The sequence below is a fragment of the Nansenia antarctica genome (assembly GCF_963989245.1).
Source record: "Nansenia antarctica genome assembly, chromosome: 6".
In the NCBI taxonomy this organism is placed as follows: Eukaryota; Metazoa; Chordata; class Actinopteri; order Argentiniformes; family Microstomatidae; genus Nansenia; species Nansenia antarctica.
Window position 1 is genome coordinate 12,575,725 of NC_137676.1, and position 20,895 is coordinate 12,596,619.

General features: G+C 48.8%; 1 protein-coding gene across 2 annotated transcripts; it reads left to right on the forward strand.

Moving 5' to 3' along the window:
* The first annotated feature begins 8,337 nt into the window (after positions 1-8,337).
* Positions 8,338-20,503, forward strand: hm13 (histocompatibility (minor) 13). Of its 2 annotated transcripts, XM_080535383.1 has the most exons (13): positions 8,338-8,673; positions 10,912-10,947; positions 13,364-13,462; positions 13,849-13,931; positions 14,184-14,272; positions 14,518-14,603; positions 14,806-14,931; positions 15,653-15,710; positions 15,892-15,975; positions 16,911-16,947; positions 17,074-17,176; positions 17,367-17,452; positions 19,191-20,503. In XM_080535383.1, the coding sequence occupies exons 1-13, from the start codon at positions 8,443-8,445 to the stop codon at positions 19,279-19,281; spliced, it is 1,209 nt and encodes a 402-aa protein (XP_080391509.1). In that variant the 5' UTR covers positions 8,338-8,442; the 3' UTR covers positions 19,282-20,503. The 2 variants fall into 2 exon arrangements, with proteins under 2 accessions (XP_080391509.1, XP_080391510.1); XM_080535384.1 differs by lacking the exon at positions 10,912-10,947.
* The last annotated feature ends 392 nt before the right edge of the window (positions 20,504-20,895 follow it).

Here is a 20,895-nt window from a genome sequence, read left to right on the forward strand (position 1 = left end):
GACGGTAATATTTGTATATACCAAAAACGTTTATCAAAAAAACATATTGGTGTGGACAAGGCCTAAGTCAGTCCCCCCAGAGCAATAGCCCTAGCTAGCCAGCAGCAGCAGCACCTGAAGTTGATCATCTCCAGGTGTGTAAAGTCGTGTTGGGAAGCATGGTTGATGGTGGATGGTTGATCAGCGGAAGGACGCACAGGATAGTCGTCCACAGCGGCCTGAGCATGAAGACACGGACAGAAGTCAATACTAGAACAGCTCAATACTGATGGACAAACATGTTATTGGACTTCCGAGTTCCAGGCTTGCAGACAGGTAACAAGGAAGTGAGGAGAAGACTGGTGGTGACGTGTCGTTGTAATGCTGACGTCTCCACCGCTCAGGGTTGCCAGATGGGGCGGGTTTAGAGTTGCCAGATAGGGCGTGTTACCGCCGAAATGGGCAACTTTTGATCACACTGGCCGGGAAAAGTGACTGGGCTAGTTTGGCTGGATAAATAGCATTTTTGGGCGGTATCAAAATGTCAGTGCCTGAAAGTTACAAAATGCGTGAAGTTAAAACACACACCCTAGTAGCTACATACAATGTGCAGGTTTTATTTTAATTTTACAAACATCATTGGCAACAGACATACAGTTTAGGGGCAGGAATCAGGATCAATCAATCAATCAATCATTAACTTTTTGGAATGTGGTATTGTTGTACTAATCCCCCCCCTTACATTAACACATTGCTTTAACAGATCACCCCACACAGTATTAAGCTGTCTGCATTCAGAGCATTTGACTCCGAGTACCATCTTGCTGGCTGGGAAAATCTATTCATCACACTGTACTTGATGTGTTCAGGGACAGCAAAAAACATGGAATATGTCACAAGCATCAGCTTTATTCATCCTCAGTAGCATGTCACACCTGTTGGGACAGTTTAGGTGTTCACTGGAAGGGTACAACAGACACAGGCATTTGTAAGAGCAGAGCATTACTGTATACAGATTAGCTTCTAATAGAGAGAGAGACGGGGAGAGAGAGAGAGACAGAGAGAGAGAGACAAAGGAGAGAGAGGGACAGAGAGAGAGAGAGAGAGGGGCAGAGGAGAGGGACAGAGGGACAGAGAGAGAGAGAGAGAGAGAGAGAGAGATAACATGCAGATCAAATCACATGTCGTCTATGAGGGATTCAGAAAAACATCCGTTTATCATCTCAAAGTAAAAACAGTCATCAACCATGTTGAAACCAGAGACATTATATAGCATAATAGTGATACAGAAGTTGACATTAGCCAACAGGTGTCAGAGTGACAGACAGAGGGAGGGAGAGAGGTACGTTTGGAGGAGCTCTTCACGTCCCACAGGAGGTGGAAGGAGATCCCCAGCTCTCTGGCGTACTCTTCTCCATACCAGACCAGCAGCTCCTCCCCAGCAGCCACGGGCTGACAGCAGCGGTACATGATGGTTCCTCTATACTGGAACGCCACCAAGTTCTGCTCCTGCTCTGTACGGGCACAGTTCACATACCTGAGGGAGAGAGAAGAGAGGGAGAGAGAGAGAAGAGAGGGAGAGAGAGAGAAGAGAGGGAGAGAGAGAAGAGAGGGAGAGAGAGAAGAGAGGGAGAGAGAGAGAAGAGAGGGAGGGAAGGGGAGAGAGAGAGCGTTAGAAGGAGCGAGAGAGAAGAGAGGGAGAGAGAAGAGATAGAGAGGGAGGGAGAGAGAAACAGAGAAGAGGAAGGTGAAGGTAGAACATTGTGGTAAATGGCAAGGACATTTAAAGCAGTAATCACTGCATGTAATCCAGTTTGTTGTTTTCATTAGTCAGTAGTACAGACATTTCAGAATCGCTTCATCACTCCCAAGTCCATTCTCTCTTTTTCTCTTAAACTGACTTCCCCTTTAAATGAGCAGCATGGTAACATGGCATCACCTCATCCAATTTGAGTGGGTCTCACTCCTGGCATCAATATAGTCATCCCTGTGTCTACTCTTATAGATCTGAGGAACACACACACACACACACACACAGCGTGAAACTCTCTCCTTGAGGTCTGACAACAGTTGAAATGATACAGCCTTGGCTTTCTATACTTAACACACACACGCGCGCACACACACACACACACACACACACACACAGACACACAGACACACACACTGCTCACCAGCCAGGAGTATCCACTCTTCACAGCCAGCTCCGGGTCAGTCAGCTCTCCTTCATAAGGGCCATAGTGTGTTCCTACAGCCAGGCTGGGTCCAGAGCTGAACGCCCCCAGGCCGGCTCCAGGGATGCCTGAGGTCCTCACCTCCAGGCCAGGGGGCAGGGTGAGCCTGGCCCTGTCTGCAGCCCCCAGGGGGGCGGGGCTGTCTGGGATGAAGGGGGGGGGCCGTGCACCTCACACTCCTCAAGGAAGAAGTCCTGGCACTCCTCACTGTCTGCAGGACAGAGACACACTCAGGCCTAGACTACACCAGGCTAGGCTACACCAGGCTAGACTACGCCAGGCTAGACTACACCAGGCTAGACTACACCAGGCTAGGCTACACCAGGCTAGTCTACACCAGGGCTACACCAGGCTAGACTACACCAGGCTAGCTAGACTACACCAGGCTAGGCTACACCAGGCTAGACTACACCAGGCTAGCTAGACTACACCAGGCTAGACTACACCAGGGCTACACCAGGCCAGACTACACCAGGCTAGGCTACACCAGGCTAGACTACACCAGGCTAGACTACACCAGGCTAGACTACACCAGGCTAGACTACACCAGGCTAGGCTACACCAGGCTAGACTACACCAGACTAGACTACACCAAGCTAGACTACACCAGGCTAGACTACACCAGGCTAGACTACACCAGGCTAGCTAGGCTACACCAGGCTAGACTACACCAGGCCAGACTACACCAGGCTAGGCTACACCAGGCTAGACTACACCAGGCTAGACTACACCAGGCCAGACTACACCAGGCTAGACTACACCAGGCTAGCTAGACTACACCAGGCTAGACTACACCAGGGCTACACCAGGCTAGACTACACCAGGCTAGACTACACCAGGCTAGGCTACACCAGGCTAGGCTACACCAGGCTAGACTACACCAGGTTAGACTACACCAGGCTAGGCTACACCAGGGCTACACCAGGCTAGGCTACACCAGGCTAGACTACACCAGGCTAGGCTACACCAGGCTAGGCTACACCAGGCTAGACTACACCAGACTAGGCTACACCAGGCTAGACTACACCAGGCTAGACTACACCAGGCTAGGCTACAGCAGGCTAGTCTACACCAGGCTAGACTACACCAGGCTAGGCTACACCAGGCTAGGCTACACCAGGCTAGACTACACCAGGCTAGGCTACACCAGGCTAGGCTACACCAGGGCTACACCAGGCTAGACTACACCAGGCTAGACTACACCAGGCTAGACTACACCAGGCTAGACTACACCAGGCTAGACTACACCAGGCTAGGCTACACCAGGCTAGACTACACCAGGCTAGGCTACACCAGGCTAGACTACACCAGGCTAGACTACACCAGGCTAGGCTACACCAGGCTAGACTACACCAGGCTAGGCTACACCAGGCTAGACTACACCAGGCTATACTACACCAGGCTAGGCTACACCAGGCTAGGCTACACCAGGCTAGGCTACACCAGGCTAGGCTACACCAGGCTAGACTACACCAGGCTAGACTACACCAGGCTAGACTACACCAGGCTAGGCTACACCAGGCTAGGCTACACCAGGCTAGGCTACACCAGGCTAGACTACACCAGGCTAGGCTACACCAGGGCTACACCAGGCTAGGCTACACCAGGCTAGACTACACCAGGCTAGGCTACACCAGGCTAGACTACACCAGGCTAGGCTACACCAGGCTAGGCTACACCAGGCTAGACTACACCAGGCTAGACTACACCAGGCTAGACTACACCAGGCTAGACTACACCAGGCTAGGCTACACCAGGCTAGACTACACCAGGCTAGGCTACACCAGGCTAGACTACACCAGGCTAGACTACACCAGGCTAGGCTACACCAGGCTAGACTACACCAGGCTAGACTACACCAGGCTAGGCTACACCAGGCTAGACTACACCAGGCTAGACTACACCAGGCTAGGCTACACCAGGCTAGGCTACACCAGGCTAGGCTACACCAGGCTAGGCTACACCAGGCTAGACTACACCAGGCTAGGCTACACCAGGCTAGGCTACACCAGGCTAGGCTACACCAGGCTAGGCTAAACCAGGCTAGGCTACACCAGGCTAGGCTACACCAGGCTAGACTACACCAGGCTAGACTACACCAGGCTAGACTACACCATGGCTACACCAGGCTAGACTACACCAGGCTAGGCTACACCAGGCTAGGCTACACCAGGCTAGACTACACCAGGCTAGGCTACACCATGGCTACACCAGGCTAGACTACACCAGGCTAGGCTACACCAGAATAGACTACACCAGGCTAGGCTACACCAGGCTAGGCTACACCAGGCTAGACTACACCAGGCTGGACTACACCAGGCTAGGCTACACCAGGCTAGGCTACACCAGGCTAGACTACACCAGGCTAGACTACACCAGGCTAGGCTACACCAGGGCTACACCAGGCTAGACTACACCAGGCTAGGCTACACCAGGCTAGGCTACACCAGAATAGACTACACCAGGCTAGGCTACACCAGGCTAGGCTACACCAGGCTAGACTACACCAGACTAGGCTACACCAGGCTAGGCTACACCAGGCTAGGCTACACCAGGCTAGACTACACCAGGCTAGGCTACACCAGGCTAGGCTACACCAGGCTAGGCTACACCAGGCTAGGCTACACCAGGCTAGACTACACCAGGCTAGGCTACACCAGGCTAGGCTACACCAGGCTAGGCTACACCAGAATAGACTACACCAGGCTAGGCTACACCAGGCTAGGCTACACCAGGCTAGACTACACCAGGCTAGGCTACACCAGGCTAGGCTACACCAGGCTAGACTACACCAGGCTAGACTACACCAGGCTAGACTACACCAGGCTAGGCTACACCAGGCTAGGCTACACCAGGCTAGGCTACACCAGGCTAGACTACACCAGGCTAGGCTACACCAGGCTAGACTACACCAGGCTAGACTACACCAGGCTAGACTACACCAGGCCAGACTACACCAGGCTAGGCTACACCAGGCTAGACTACACCAGGCTAGACTACACCAGGCTAGACTACACCAGGCTAGGCTACACCAGGCTAGGCTACACCAGGCTAGGCTACACCAGGCTAGGCTAAACCAGGCTAGGCTACACCAGGCTAGGCTACACCAGGCTAGACTACACCAGGCTAGGCTACACCAGGCTAGACTACACCAGGCTAGACTACACCATGGCTACACCAGGCTAGACTACACCAGGCTAGGCTACACCAGGCTAGGCTACACCAGGCTAGACTACACCAGGCTAGGCTACACCATGGCTACACCAGGCTAGACTACACCAGGCTAGGCTACACCAGGCTAGGCTACACCAGAATAGACTACACCAGGCTAGGCTACACCAGGCTAGGCTACACCAGGCTAGACTACACCAGGCTGGACTACACCAGGCTAGGCTACACCAGGCTAGGCTACACCAGGCTAGACTACACCAGGCTAGACTACACCAGGCTAGGCTACACCAGGGCTACACCAGGCTAGACTACACCAGGCTAGACTACACCAGGCTAGACTACACCAGGCTAGGCTACACCAGGCTAGACTACATCAGGGCTACACCAGGCTAGACTACACCAGGCTAGACTACACCAGGCTAGGCTACACCAGGCTAGACTACACCAGGCTAGACTACACCAGGCTTGGCTACACCAGGCTAGGCTACACCAGGCTAGGCTACACCAGGGCTACACCAGGCTAGACTACACCAGGCTAGACTACACCAGGGCTACACCAGGCTAGGCTACACCAGGCTAGGCTACACCAGGCTAGACTACACCAGGCTAGGCTACACCAGGCTAGACTACACCAGGCTAGACTACACCAGGCTTGGCTACACCAGGCTAGGCTACACCAGGCTAGGCTACACCAGGCTAGGCTACACCATGGCTACACCAGGCTAGACTACACCAGGCTAGACTACACCAGGCTAGACTACACCAGGCTAGGCTACACCAGGCTAGACTACACCAGGCTAGGCTACACCAGAATAGACTACACCAGGCTAGACTACACCTGGCTAGGCTACACCAGGGCTACACCAGGCTAGGCTACACCAGGCTAGACTACACCAGGCTAGGCTACACCAGGGCTACACCAGGCTAGGCTACACCAGGCTAGACTACACCAGGCTAGACTACACCAGGGCTACACCAGGCTAGACTACACCAGGCTAGACTACACCAGGCTAGGCTACACCAGGCTAGGCTACACCAGGCTAGGCTACACCAGGGTAGGCTACACCAGGCTAGACTACACCAGGCTAGACTACACCAGGCTAGGCTACACCAGGCTAGGCTACACCAGGGTAGGCTACACCAGGCTAGACTACACCAGGCTAGGCTACACCAGGCTAGACTACACCAGGCTAGGCTACACCAGGCTAGACTACACCAGGCTAGACTACACCAGGCTAGACTACACCAGGCTAGGCTACACCAGGCTAGACTACACCAGGCTTTTTTATCTTTTTTTTTTCTAGCACCAGGGGAGCCCCTACTCCCAAATTTCGTTGTTTGTTTCGTTGTTGTTGTACTATATCAATGACAATAAAGACCATTCATTCATTCATTCATTCGTTCATTCTATTATTGACGCTATTGTACAGCTATTGTATATACAGCAGTGGAGGCTCCTCCATAGAGGTGGAGGAGGCCTGGCCTCCCCAATAATTTGAGAGAAGAGAGAGAGATTTAAAAAAGCAATAATTATATTTATTTTATTTATTTATTTAACAAAAAACGTTTTTTTTTTGTTTTTTTTTATATTCATATTATTTCCGTTTTGTTCATAAATCTGAAATGTTCCATGGCTAAAACCCAATATTGCAATTGTAAAGCACCTACAGGCCAGAATCCCTATCCGTTTGTATTGAGGGAGGCCAGGCCTTCCCCAGGAAAGTGGTTTCTCATAGAAGTCAATGTAATGCAATTTTTTTCATGGCAGTATGTGATTGGCCAAATCACTGAAAATGGGTGGGCAAGGGAGGCCTGGCCTCACCATGCATTGAGTCCAGGGCTGAAAGATTGACATTTTGTTCGTCCAATCACATGAAGCCATTTTGAGAATTCGCCAGTCACTTCAGTCAAAGAAACACTCGCCATAGTGGCTACGAGTGTCCTATCAACTTGTCCTTTGCATGACACGTCTAGAACACCCATGGCTATTATCCCTGAAAATTGCTTAAATTACCTCGGATGTCGGTGAGATTCTGGCGCGATTTATACATCGAATAGGTAGACAACATTTAGGATTTATTTAACAGTTTTATTTTTAATGTAGTCGATTTCGTTTTATTACAAGTCAATTTAATATTCTTCCATATCAAATTACTGCTTTTTTTAACATTCTTTGTTGCTCTGTGAAGAAATACACTAACTCTAACCAAACAGGTCGCAGACCTAATCCAATACTGCCCCCTAGTGGATGACGGTAAACCCTTCACTCTGCGCTTTTCTCCTTGAGAAGACAGATTTAATCGCTCGTTGACAACATCTCTGAATATCTGTAGTTTGGACATTTTTACAGTTTAAGATTAGCTCATTGTTTTCCATCCAGCTAGACGTGTGTTCGAGCAAGCAAGCTAATGTTTCTGTAAACTTTCTGATTGTAGCTTACACTCCAAATAGTATGCCTTTGGCCAGCACAAAGACAGATAAGAAGAACAGGGAACATTCCATCGCGAGTGAAGCGAGCAAGCGGGGGAAAATTGGCCTCCTCAATTCTGGAAGTCACCAGCCTCCACTGAACAGCTATTGTTGACTGTTGTGTTGAATCCTGCTTATTATATTATTGATTTTGTATTTCTGCTGCAATACCAATGTCTAATGAACCTGAATCCAAGAATGCTACTCTTTCTATCCGTACATTGATGTAATAAAAGCAATTCTGATTCTGATCTGATTCCGATTCTGGTTCAGTGTCAGTTTGCTGAGGATCAGTTCAGATGCTCTGTGGGGGGGTCACTGGTGATCAGTTGTCACTGGTGTTGAAGTTGTCACGTGATCTGCCTCTGCGCCAATTCACCATCCATACCGATAGGCGGCGGTAAGTGACGGTTCAACATCATGTTTACAGCACAAACCAACCAACGCACGTAGAGAGGTCTGTCAGTTCCCGGACAGACTTAGGAAACGTGGCCTTAGTCAAAGAAGAACCTACACGAATGAGAAACAGGCAGCAGTCCCCGTAGAGAGAAGTTAACCGAGACGTTCTTTTTTTAGAGTTGAACACAAAATGGCGGATGTCGATCAAGAATCGGTTTTACCGAGCGACACCTCGGCTGCCGCACTGGACGCCCTGAACGCGACGGACTCCAACGCCACCGACGCTATGGTCAACGCCACCGTGGCCAAGTTCGTAGCCACACCGGAGGGCACCGCGCTGGCGTATGGCAGCCTGGTCGTCATGGCTCTGCTGCCCATCTTCTTCGGTGCCCTGCGGTCCGTCACCTGCTCTAAAAGCAAGGTAACCTGAATGTGATTTTTTATTTTTTTAAGCTCCTCTCTTAGCTTTTAGCGAGCTGCCCAGTGTCGACGCCTGTGTTTGTGTTGGCCGGTACAAGATGCAACACCGAACCGGTTACGGTCTCACCGGTCGAGAGAGCGCAACTGTCACTCACACATCTCACTGTAACATCTCACTGTGAAGAGTTCACCGTTAGCTAGCTAGGTACAGAGAATACCTCGCCGGTGCTGCCACCGTCCATAGGCTAAGCTGATTTTGTAGACGTTTTTAGTTGACTCGTGTCGTGCTTGTTTTCTTGATTTGCTAGTTGGGAAGATTTATTATTCTTTTTTAAAATTTTATTTTAAACCGTGCATGTAAATGATATACCTAGTTCACTAGCTGACTTGTGAGCTGTCATTCGTTTCAGTAGACCGTACACTCACTCTGCAAAGTCAGAAGACCTGGATTAGGCAGCGAGCTAGCTAGGTGATGGAGACGTGTGAAGGTTTGTTTTCGTGGACTCTTTTGGTTTGCTGTCAGCTCCGCGCATGCGCAGAGTCTGGCTCGGTTTAGGTAACTAATGGAGACACCCCCGGTTTGTCCGTTAGTTTGAACTCTCGCCGTTGGGCCCAACGCTGAGCCTACATTCCACACGCTGTTATCCAAAGCGATTTACAACAAATACATTCGTCTCATTTAAGTGAATGATCTACCCATCAGTCAACATAAGAAAAACTAATCTAGGCTAGTACCAGGGGCCATTGGTAGTCACAATGCTAGAAGAAAGAAATTACCGGTTTGATTTTATTTTATTACATTTATTTAGCTACACTAGAGTAACTGTACAGGGGGGTAGTGGGGATGAGGAGGTCTTTAGGAGGGACTGTCAAGATAGCCTAAAGAGATGGGTCGTCAGTCTGCGGCGGAAGATAGTGGGAAGCTCGTTCCACCAACGGGGTGCCAGGACGGTGAAAAGCTGTGACCGAGTAGCACGACTGCTGCATCCACGTATAGGCCTAGGCGAGGTGGAAGAGCGGAGTGCGGGGGCTCACCATTGGTAGGTGAGCACCAGGGTCTTGATGGGTCTGATGCGAGCTGCTACCGGGAGACAGTGACGGGTGCGAAGGAGGGGGGTGTCATGGGAGAATTTGGGGAGATTGAATACCAGACGGGTGGTAGCATTCTGGATGAGCTGCAAAGGTCTGATGGTGGAGGCGGGGTGTCCAGCCAAGAGTGTATTGCAGTCAAGGCGGGAGATCACAAGTGTCTGGACCAAGAGTTGTGCTGCTTCTCTCGTGAAGAATGGAAGTATTCTTCTGATGTTGTCAATGAAGAATCTACAGGAGCGTGCAGTCGCTTTGATCTTCGCCACACAGGATAAGTGGTTGTCAAGGATCATCCCAAAATGCTTGGTTGTCTGGGAGGAGGTCACAGTAGAGTTCACTACTGGTGTGTCAGCAAAGCCTGGAAGATCATCAAAGATCCCAGCCACCCCAACCACAAGACACACAGAGACAGATCTTGCCACCTGTGAGAGGTGGGGAAAGAGAGAAAGAGTTGAGTGTCATCTGCGTAGTAGTGGTTGGAAAAACCATGTAAGGATTACCGAGCCAAGAGATTTGGTATAGAGGAAGAAAAGTAAGGGCCCTAGGACGGAGTTCTGAGAGGATGGAGAGAAGGATCAGGTGGTTTACAGTCGAATGCAGCGGACAGATCCAGAAGAATGAGAACAGAGGAGAGACAGGAAGCTCGAGCAGAGTGGACAGCCTCCGTGATAGCAAGGCAAAGCAGTCTCAGTAGAGTGCCCATCCTTTAAGCCAAATTGGTGAGGGTTCTGTGTTCTAAATGGTTCTGAAGGATATAGTGAGACCGTTGGTTAGAGAGAGTACATTCAAGGGTTTTAGATAAGAAGGAGAGAAGAGATCTCATAATAACGCTATGAGTTTCATCATAGCATCTCTTCTGGTCGTGAGGGGAGGAGGGAGGATACATGCATGAGGCTGGGTTGTTTGCTGTTGTGAGGCTGTCAGAGAGTTGTGTGAAACTAAACACGTGTTCTGATGGTGTTGTGAACTAACTGCGCCCCTGGTGTGGAGTGTGTTTCCTGTGTGGAGTGTGGTTTCCTGTGTGGAGTGTGTTTCCTGTGTGCAGTATGTTTCTTGTGTGGTGTGACGGTGTGGTTGATTTCAGTCTGATCCAGACTCTCTCTGTAGAGGTCTCGAAGCTAACTCCTCTGTCCACTCCTCTCATCCGTAGGTCGCTGGAGAGAATGGTTGCGATTTTGCGTACAGAGTGAGTATTAGCGCTGTTAGCACAGACTACACACCACGTTCAGTGTTTTATTTTACACTTTTGATTTCTCATACTGACTTGGTCAATGGCAGTCTGAACGCTGCTTCAGGACTGTGTGTGTGTGTGTGTTCCTCATCTGTGTCACTGTGTGAGTTGTCACCTCATGTTGGTGCTGGACCATTTAGATGTGGGCTCATCCATTTAGTTGTGGGCTCATTTAGGTGTGGGCATCCTTTTTATCAACAAGCTTGGGACGGCACTTTGGGCTTCAAACCTTCTCTTTCCTCCTTGTCAATGCAGCGTGTGAGATTGTTTAGTGTCTTTCCCAATCACATATGTCCACTATGCAGAGTGCACTGCCCCCCAACCCTGTACCACATGGACAAATTACACATTTATAAGAAGACCTGCAACACTACTACAGAGTGCAACACTACTAAGGATAAAGTTGGATGCTGGCTGCTATGTGGTCTGTAGAAGCAGGTAGAGTGACTCCTCTCTGGCTCCTGCAGCTCATTCAACCCTGTTCTGACCCAGTTAGTGGGGTTCCCCTGGTAGACATTCTCATCAGGGCAGATCTGTTCATCTTCTGCCTCATGTCCACCGGAACAGGAGCACAACACTTGCCTGGGAGGCTGCAGTCACCAGGCCCCCAGCCTGACTCCACACTTGCCTGGGAGGCTGCAGTCATCAGGCCCCAGCCTGACCAGACCTACCTGGGAAGCTGCAGTCACCAGGCCCCCAGCTTGACACCACACTTACCTGGGAGGCTACAGTCACCAGGCCCCAGCCTCACTCCAGACTTGCCTAGGAGGCTGCCTAGGCGTCAGGCCCTCAGCCTGACGCCACACCTGCTTTTTGCAGTCACTAGGCCCCCATTCTGACTTGGAATTTTATTTAGTAAGGCAAGGCAAGGCAAGTTTATTTGTATAGCACATTTCATACAACAGGGGCAATTCAAAGTGCTTTACATGCATTATTTAAAAATACAGCAAGAGGAGCATAAGAAAATAACAATTACATCCCTCTACATCCCTCCACATCCCTCTACATCCCTCCACATCCCTCCACATCCCTCTACATCCCTCTACATCCCTCCACATCCCTCTACATCCCTCTACATCCCTCTACAACCCTCTACATCCCTCTACATCCCTCCACATCCCTCTACATCCCTCTACATCCCTCTACAACCCTCTACATCCCTCTACATCCCTCCACATCCCTCCACATCCCTCTACAACCCTCTACATCCCTCCACATCCCTCCACATTCATCCCTCTACATCCCTCCACATCCCTCTACATCCCTCTACATCCCTCTACATCCCTTCACATCCCTCTACATCCCTCCACATCCCTCTACATCCCTCCACATCCCTCTACATCCCTCTACATCCCTCCACATCCCTCTACATCCCTCTACATCCCTCTACATCCCTCCACATCCCTCTACATCCCTCTACACCACTCCATATTCCTCCATATCCCTCCACATCCCTCCACAAGAGGAGCATAAGAAAATAAAAATTACAATGAATAAAAGCAAATATAAGAAGTAAATAGATAAAACATTTAAAAAGACAATAGTTAATGGAAAAAATACATTGATAGAAGTGTTTGTGTTTAATCATAACTGGTGCAAAACATGAAGGTTTTTAGCTTAGATTTAAATATTTTAAGGGTTTGGGCCTGTTTGATTTCTTCAGGGAGTTTGTTCCAGGAGCATGCAGCAGCGTGACTGAAAGCTGCTGCACCGTGTTTTGTTTTTACTCTTGGAATTATTAGCTGATTTGTCTCAGCTGACCTTAGGGACCTTGCGGGAATATAGGGTGGGAGGAGATCTGATATGTATTTTGGTCCAAGACCATTTTGTGATTTGTATGTAATTAGGAGGATTTTGAATTCAATTCTCTGAGAGACTGGTAGCCAGTGCAGGGATCTCAGGATTGGTGTAATGTGTTCAAATTTCTTTGTTTTTGTTAGGACCCTAGCAGCGGCGTTTTGGATGAGCTGCAATTTACGAACAGCTCCTTTAGATAGGCCTGTTAGTAGACCATTACAATAATCAAGTCTACTCGAAACAAATGCATGGATGAGTTTTTCAAGGTCTTGCTTGGACATAGTACTTTAAGTTACTTTTTTCACGTAAAGTAAAGTAATTTTTTTCACTTTACATTATGATATTTTATTTTATTTTTTATCCTGAAATGCCTATAAATAGTAGGATATTTTGTGTATAATAGTAGTAGGGTATAATAGAAGGTTTAATGTGTTTTCCTGCCTGGCTGAATACCTTCAGTCTCTCTCTCTTGAGAGGAGCTGTGGCCATGTGAGTTGCTATGGTAACATGTCTATGCCTTCAGTGTTATACAGAGTGTTGTGTGTTTATGCCTGCTGTCCTCCTGCCTTCCCAGAATGCCTCAGACATGCCAGAGACCATCACCAGTCGAGATGCGGCACGCTTCCCCATCATCGCCAGCTGCACACTCTTCGGCCTCTACTTGTTCTTCAAGGTGAGCACCACACACAAACATACACACACACACACACACACACACACACAGACCACTGGAATCCCACATCAAACCCTAGTCCCAGACATCAAACCCTAGATTCAGACCCTAGCCCCCCTGACCTCAAACCCTAGCCCCTAATATCAAACCCTAGTCCCGGACATTACAACGTAGCCCCAGACATCACACCCCTGACTCCATGGTGCTTGATGATATGCAGCTACATGAACTGTTACAGAGTTACAGTGTAGAACTGTAGAGTGGCTGGTTCTAATTCTAGCTCTGGAATCTAGAGTAAGGTGCGTGCGTGCGTTTGTGTGATAGTTTATTAATAGGTGGAGGAGAGCGTTAACATCATGTGCCTCCTCTTCTGTCCTCTCCTTCAGGTCTTCTCTCAGGAGTACATCAACATGTTGCTCTCCATGTACTTCTTCGTCCTCGGGATCCTGGCTCTGTCACACACCATGAGGTACACCACACACACACACACACACACACACACCCTGAGGTACACCACACACACACACACACACACACACACACCATGAGGTACACAAACACACACACATCATGAGGTGAGAGAGGTTCTCCCTGGCTCTCACAATCACATCTCACAATCACATCACTCTACACACATTCACAGTCACACTGTTTGTCACTGGGTCTGAGCTTTTATAGACCACGATTAAGAGATTATTCTCTCCCTCCTGTCCTCCACCAGTCCGTTCATGAACAGGATCTTCCCTGCCTCTCTGCCTAACAAGCAGTACCAGCTGCTGTTCACGCAGGGCTCCGGGGAGACCAAGGAAGGTGAGTCTGAGCAGCAGAGTGGTGGAGCTAGCTAGTATGCTATGGTAGTGACAGTGGTGGAGCATGCTAATGCAGGAACTAGAGCTAGCTAGTACGGTACTCGGTATCTGCAATGAAAAAGTGGTATCAGTAACCTAACCATAGTGGGGACAAAACTCTATCGTTAGTAGGATAGAAAAGAAAACCTAAAAACATCAGCAATTGGATTATAACTGTCAGTGTTGACTCTCCTCCTCCTCTCTCAGAGATTGTCAACTATGAGTTTGACACCAAGGACCTGATCTGTCTGGCCATCAGCAGTGTGGTGGGGGTCTGGTACATCCTTAAAAAGGTACTGCCTGTCTGTATGTCTGCCTGCCTGTATGCATGTCTGCCTGCCTGTATGTCTGTATGTCTGTCTGCCTCTGTTTAAAGGTCACAAACCCCAATGTTAACATAGTAATAAGTACCATACTATTCTGTTTGTTTCACAACCGCAACATGTTTGATGTCCTGTGTTTGTGTTGAGCATGTTATTGTTTGTGATGTCACAGCACTGGATAGCCAATAACATCTTTGGGCTGGCGTTCGCCCTCAACGGGGTGGAGCTTCTGCACCTGAACAACGTCAGTACTGGCTGTATCCTGCTGGGGGGGCTGTTCATCTACGACGTTTTCTGGGTGAGACACAAACACACACCCTACTACATACTACACACACACACATACACCCCATACACACCCCTACTACAAACTACACACCTACAGTACTACAATATGATACTGTGAAGTATTTGTGTGGTGGCCTGGGAAAACCCGTCGGATGTCGCTGGCGTTCGTTTGTGGCAAAGAGCAAAAATAGACGGAAATCGCGATTTTGGCGATTTTGATATTATGTGGTATTCTAGTACTTTGAACTCCATACTACATTATGGTGAATAAACATTTTAAGAAAACAAAAGAGAAAGTACTTGTTTTATACCGACGAGGCGAGCAGACTAACACCGCATCACAAGCAGACAAACGAGACCGGCCGATCTGCATAGGCTCCTCCCCCGACCCGGAGGAGAAAGGAGATGGGGGCAGCATTTCTTACCTTTCACTTTTTTTGACATGATACATTAAAATGCTCATAACTTTTTAAAATAATAATATAATATATAATAATATAATATCTCAGTCATTCAACCAGTTATGAATAGCTGAGAACTTCTAATTTATGGAAATATAAAAAAATGAAAATGTCAAAATGCCACCATGTGAAGGGTTTTCCCAGGCCACCACACATTTATTCAAAGAGTTACTCTCAGATCCTGTGGACGTGAGGTTTAGCCTGTTGCTCTGGGTGACCAGACGATAATATGATTGACTCGGGTGACTCATCATAACCTCTCATCTGCAGGTGTTTGGCACTAATGTCATGGTAACCGTGGCCAAGTCGTTCGAGGCGCCCATCAAGTGTAAGTAGAGGTTGTATTATGGTCAGCTTAATCTAATGTTAGAGAGATGGTTGTCATGGAGATGCTGTCTATCACGTTTGTGGTACTGTGATCTGTGGTAACAATGTTGGATTCTGCTTCTGGCCTGCCAGATTACATGTTAGATCAATGATACCCTCCCTCCCTCTGTCCACCCCCACAGTGGTGTTTCCCCAGGATCTGCTGGAGAGGGGTCTGGGGGCCAGTAACTTCGCCATGCTGGGACTGGGAGACATCGTCATTCCAGGTAGATAGACACCCCTCACCCTCACATCATCATATTCACACACAAATGTAGCAGGAAGACATCTTTCAAATATTGTCTTCACATATCAGAGGTAACCTCAGACTATGACACCGGATGATTACAGCCTGACAGACAAATCTGAGCACCGATTATTTTACAGAAATATCTGTAAGGGCTAAAAGTCCTCTAATAATGCACTGAAGATCAGCCTCATATTCTAAAATGATAGAAAATCAGTGTAATTGGGGTTTTCCAGAACAAAATGCATACATATATGCAAACAAAATGCATACATATATGCAAACAAAATGCATACATTACATATATCTTTTTACTAAATGTGTTTACAGGTGTTTGCTGTTACTGGAGTGTCTACTGAAATGGCTGAATTTGAACAATGTTACCTCTTTGGACTGCAGTCAATTAGCACAGTTGCTAACTAAAATGATGTTATTGAGCAAGAGAGTTAGTCGGCATATGGAGTCACACAGTAAGGTGTTATTGTCCCCCACCAATGAAATCGGACACAGGACTATGATTCGGTCTCTGTCCGTTCGTATGTTACCAAAATTAATAGAAATGTGATGATTTAGATTTGATGCAAATGTAGTGATGTAATTTCTATCGGATTAAAATACTGCCTAATCTAATGTCCCTCCCTGTGTCAGCCACTAGAGGGCTGCTGTCTAGAACCCTAGAACACAGTGGAGCTGTCTAGAACCCTAGAACACAGTGGAGCTGTCTAGAACCCTAGAACACGGCTCTGTTCTCTAGAACCCTAGAACACAGTGGAGCTGTCTAGAACCCTAGAACACGGCTCTGTTCTCTAGAACCCTAGAACACAGTGAAGTTCTCTAGAACCCTAGAACATTCTATAGAACCCCCGGAACACAAGATTCTATACACTGGTGAATGTGTTGTTTTTATTTCCTCAGGTATCTTCATCGCTCTACTCCTCCGCTTCGATGTCAGGTGAGAGCCCCTCCTCTCCCTGTTACACTACTCTCTATTTCTGTATTCATCCCTTTATTAACCCTCGCTCCTCCCCTTGCTTTGTGTGGTATTCTTTCATGAGTAACGTGTGTTCCCCCCTCCCAGCCTGAATAAGAACTCTAGGACCTACTTTTACACCAGTTTCCTGGCCTACATCTTTGGTCTGGGCCTCACCATCTTCGTCATGCACACCTTCAAACATGCTCAGGTGAGAGGGGGGGGGGTCAGGGAGGTATCGGGGGAGAGAGGTCATCTGGAGCCCCTCCGTTATTGAGACTCGTAGAGAGATGCTCTGACTCTGACGGAACATACAGAACTTACAGAACAGAACTTGTGAGATATTGTTTGTTGCGTTTGTCTTTATGATGATCCCTGATTGGTTGTGGTGTGTCTCCCAGCCTGCCTTGCTGTACCTGGTGCCGGTGTGTATAGGCTTCCCCTGTATCGTGGCCCTGCTGAAGGGAGAACTCACCGAGTTGTTCAGGTAATAACAGTTATAGCACTCTGGGTACTGTAGTTGTTCTGAGGTAATAACACAACTATGGCACTCTGGGTAATGTAGTTGATCATCCAACAAACACCCTGTTTCTGTGACATCATCACCATGTTGGTACAATCCTCTGCCTGTCCCCTCCACCCTGCACCAGTGGATTGGTGGAGCCACTATGGTTATACAGCAGGGACCTCTTCATCGTTGCTCTTCTTCTGTCATCATCATCATAATTTCATCATATGACCCTTGACCAACGCCCCCCCCCCCCCCCCCCCGTATGAATCTTGACTTACTCCCCCCCCCCACGCCCCGTATCATACGACCTTTGACCTACTCCTCCTACCCGTATCGTATGACCTGTGGGGGGGAGCAGAAAATATTCCCAGACGCGTCTTCTGCCCGCCTTGACAATCGTCATGGTAACGCACTGACGCACTCTTGCCGTCTCCTTCCTTCACTCTCCCTCTCCACTCATCTTCCTCTACCTCTTCATCCCTCTGTCTCCACTCATCCTCCTCTCCCTCTCCATCCCCCTCTCTCTACACTCATCCTCCTCTACTTCTTCATCCGTCTCTCTCGGGAGCTTCCTAAATCACAGCTGTTATTCATAGCTAGCATTAGGTATCAGGCCTCTTCACCTACTAGTCTTCTCTCTCTCTTCTCTTGCTCTTCCCTTCCCTCCCTCTCTCTAAATTCCCCTGCTCCTCCTCCTCCTCTCCTCTCCTCCTCCTGTCCAGTTATGAGTCATCAGAGGAGGTGTTGCCCCACACCCCCCGCCTCACTCACTTCCCCACGGTCTCCGGTTCCCCCGCCAGCCTCGCCAACTCAATGAGCCCCTACTCCTCGCCGCGTCGGCGACGCCCACCGCCCACCTCCTTGTAGAGGCTCCACCCTTCTCTCTCACCTGGGCAGGTACGCCCGTGTGTCGACCCCGCTCCCCGCCCCCCCCCCCCCCCAACATCAGCTTTGTCATCATTCATTACCCCTGGCTTGTCTGGTGCTGCCTCCTGCTCTGCCACCTGCTGCCCACCCCCCCCCTCTCTCTCTCTCTTGCCCCCCCTACTCTCCTGCCCTGCCCCCCTCCCAGCCCCCCTCTCCTGCCCTGCCCCCCACCCAGCCCTCATACTGTCCCGACTCTGCCTGTCCCAGAACTTCAATTTCTCTGAGACCCCTCCTCTGGCTCCTCTAGTTGGTCCAAAGCATAGATATAGAACACTGTTCTGTCTTCTGATTGGTCCAGAGAATCCCAGCCCTCTCTGTTCTTCAACTCATTGGTCTGTTGCCCTGGCCCTCCAGCGGTCGCCTCTGAGGCCTGCTGCCGTGTCACCATTTCATCTGCTCTCCCATTGGACGTTTCTTTTGCCATCAGCGTGAAGGGAGGGCAGGGGTTCTTTATTTGTGTCTCATTTGAACCCATGTCCTTTAGAATTACCTAGTGAGAACCCTGCAGAACCATTAGAACCCTATAGAACCATACAGAACCTTACAATTGTACTGATGTGTCTGATGTTCTAAGACGGGTTCTTTAAGGAAGTAAGTCTAAGTGTTGTTAGTTAACCATTCTGTGTCTCTTTCTCTCCCTCCCTTTGTTTTTCCTCTCCTCTCCTTCCTCCTTTCCCCTCTCTACTCCTGTCCTCTCTCTACTCCTCTCCTGTCCTCTCTCTACTCCTCTCCTGTCCTCTCTCTCCTCTCCTGTCCTCTCTCTCCTCTCTTCCCTCTCCTCTCCCAGCTATGAAGAGACCTCCCCAGAAGACGCAGAAAAGGAAGAAAAGGAAAAGACCACAGAGACCACAGAGACGACGGATAAGAAAGACCAGTAGATGACAGACCTCCCCACGGCCTCGCCCCCTTCCTTCTCCATCGCCGCCACATTTCACCGCAAGCCCCTCCCCTCCCCTCTCCTGTCCACACTGCCAGCATGGCGGGACCGATGTTGCCGTGCCGACGTGTCGTGTTGTTGTCCATGGGACCGGCAGGTTGATTTAAATAACTTGTTGACATTGGGATCTGTAGTTTATAAACGTTTGCTACGTCAGGTGTTTGACGGTGCCTACCATGCGTGTTGTTGTTGTTGTTTATTATTATTATTATTATTATTGTTGTTGTTGTTTACCAGACATCTGTTTGTTCTTTATTCATACTTGCCTTTTAGCATTCTCATGTCATGTTCTTTTTTGTTTTCTTTTTGAAGGCCAGAATTTTTAAAGTGACATTTTGTAGTATAGTTTTGTTTTGCTTTGGAGAATCAGACATGAATGGGAAGTGGATGTTTCTGAATGATGTCACCATCGTTATAGCTGTCAGACTCTTTCAGCTGCCGGTAATCTATATTCAGGGTTGTGGCTTTCCCAGATCTCTGGTGTTGTTGTGCCAACGCAGATCTTCACAACAGAGATCCATAGTCATTCGCCGGTGTCTCCTGGTTACCATGGTTACAATGCTCTACAGCAAGGTGCAGCATGGCCTGATAGTCACAACCCTGTCTGTCCTCTGCAGCATGGCCAGATAGTCACAACCCTGTCTGTCCTCTGCAGCATGGCCAGATAGTCACAACCCTGTCTGTCCCCTGCAGCATGGCCAGATAGTCACAACCCTGTCTGTCCTCTGCAGCATGGCCAATGCCTACGGTAGTCGTTAGAGTCACACAAGTATTATTGAGAGACTGTCCTCTGCAGCATGGCCAATTAGTCACAACCCCTCCTGTCATGGCTAATTAGTCACAACCCCTCCTGTCCTCTGCAGCATGGCCAAATAGTCGCAACCCCTCATTGTGAATAGTGGAGGAGACCAAAGGGACCAAATGATTCATCTTTAGCTTTGTTTTGTGTTGATGGGTCAGTTTTAAAGTTCTGGCCCTCGGAGAGAGAGGAGCAGAACGATCATTTTCATGCTCAGCTTGGTCACGTTCAGTAAATCATCTTAATTTTTTAGACATAAACCTCCCTCTCTTTTCTCTCCTGGTGTACCCTGCGAGAGCCTCTGTTCAGGAGCTCATTTCTATTTTATTTGCAATAAATGTTGGTGTTTTATCACCATAGAGAAGCATAAGCGGTGTGTATTTATCTTTTTGTGATGGTCATGCACACACACACACAATTTGTTTGAAGTACAGCAGACCAACATACAGCACTATAGCAGGTAACAAAGATGTGTGCTGGAAAACCTTGTTAGTGCAAATTATGGGTGGTGGTGGTGGTGCTCATTTAGAATTTCCTGACTTTTGCTGCAATATTGCCAAAGCATCAAGAATCAATTAAACAAAATAAGTAACTTAGGTAACCTAACTTAGGTAAGATACTTAGGTAACTTAGTTCACAAGCCGTGGGTGGAGATACTCAGATGGGGGGGCGGTATAATTGTAATGAGGGCCAACTTTTACATGGCAATGGGCAGCCAATCTGATTGTTGAATCGCATGTTTGGCTTGTTGAATCG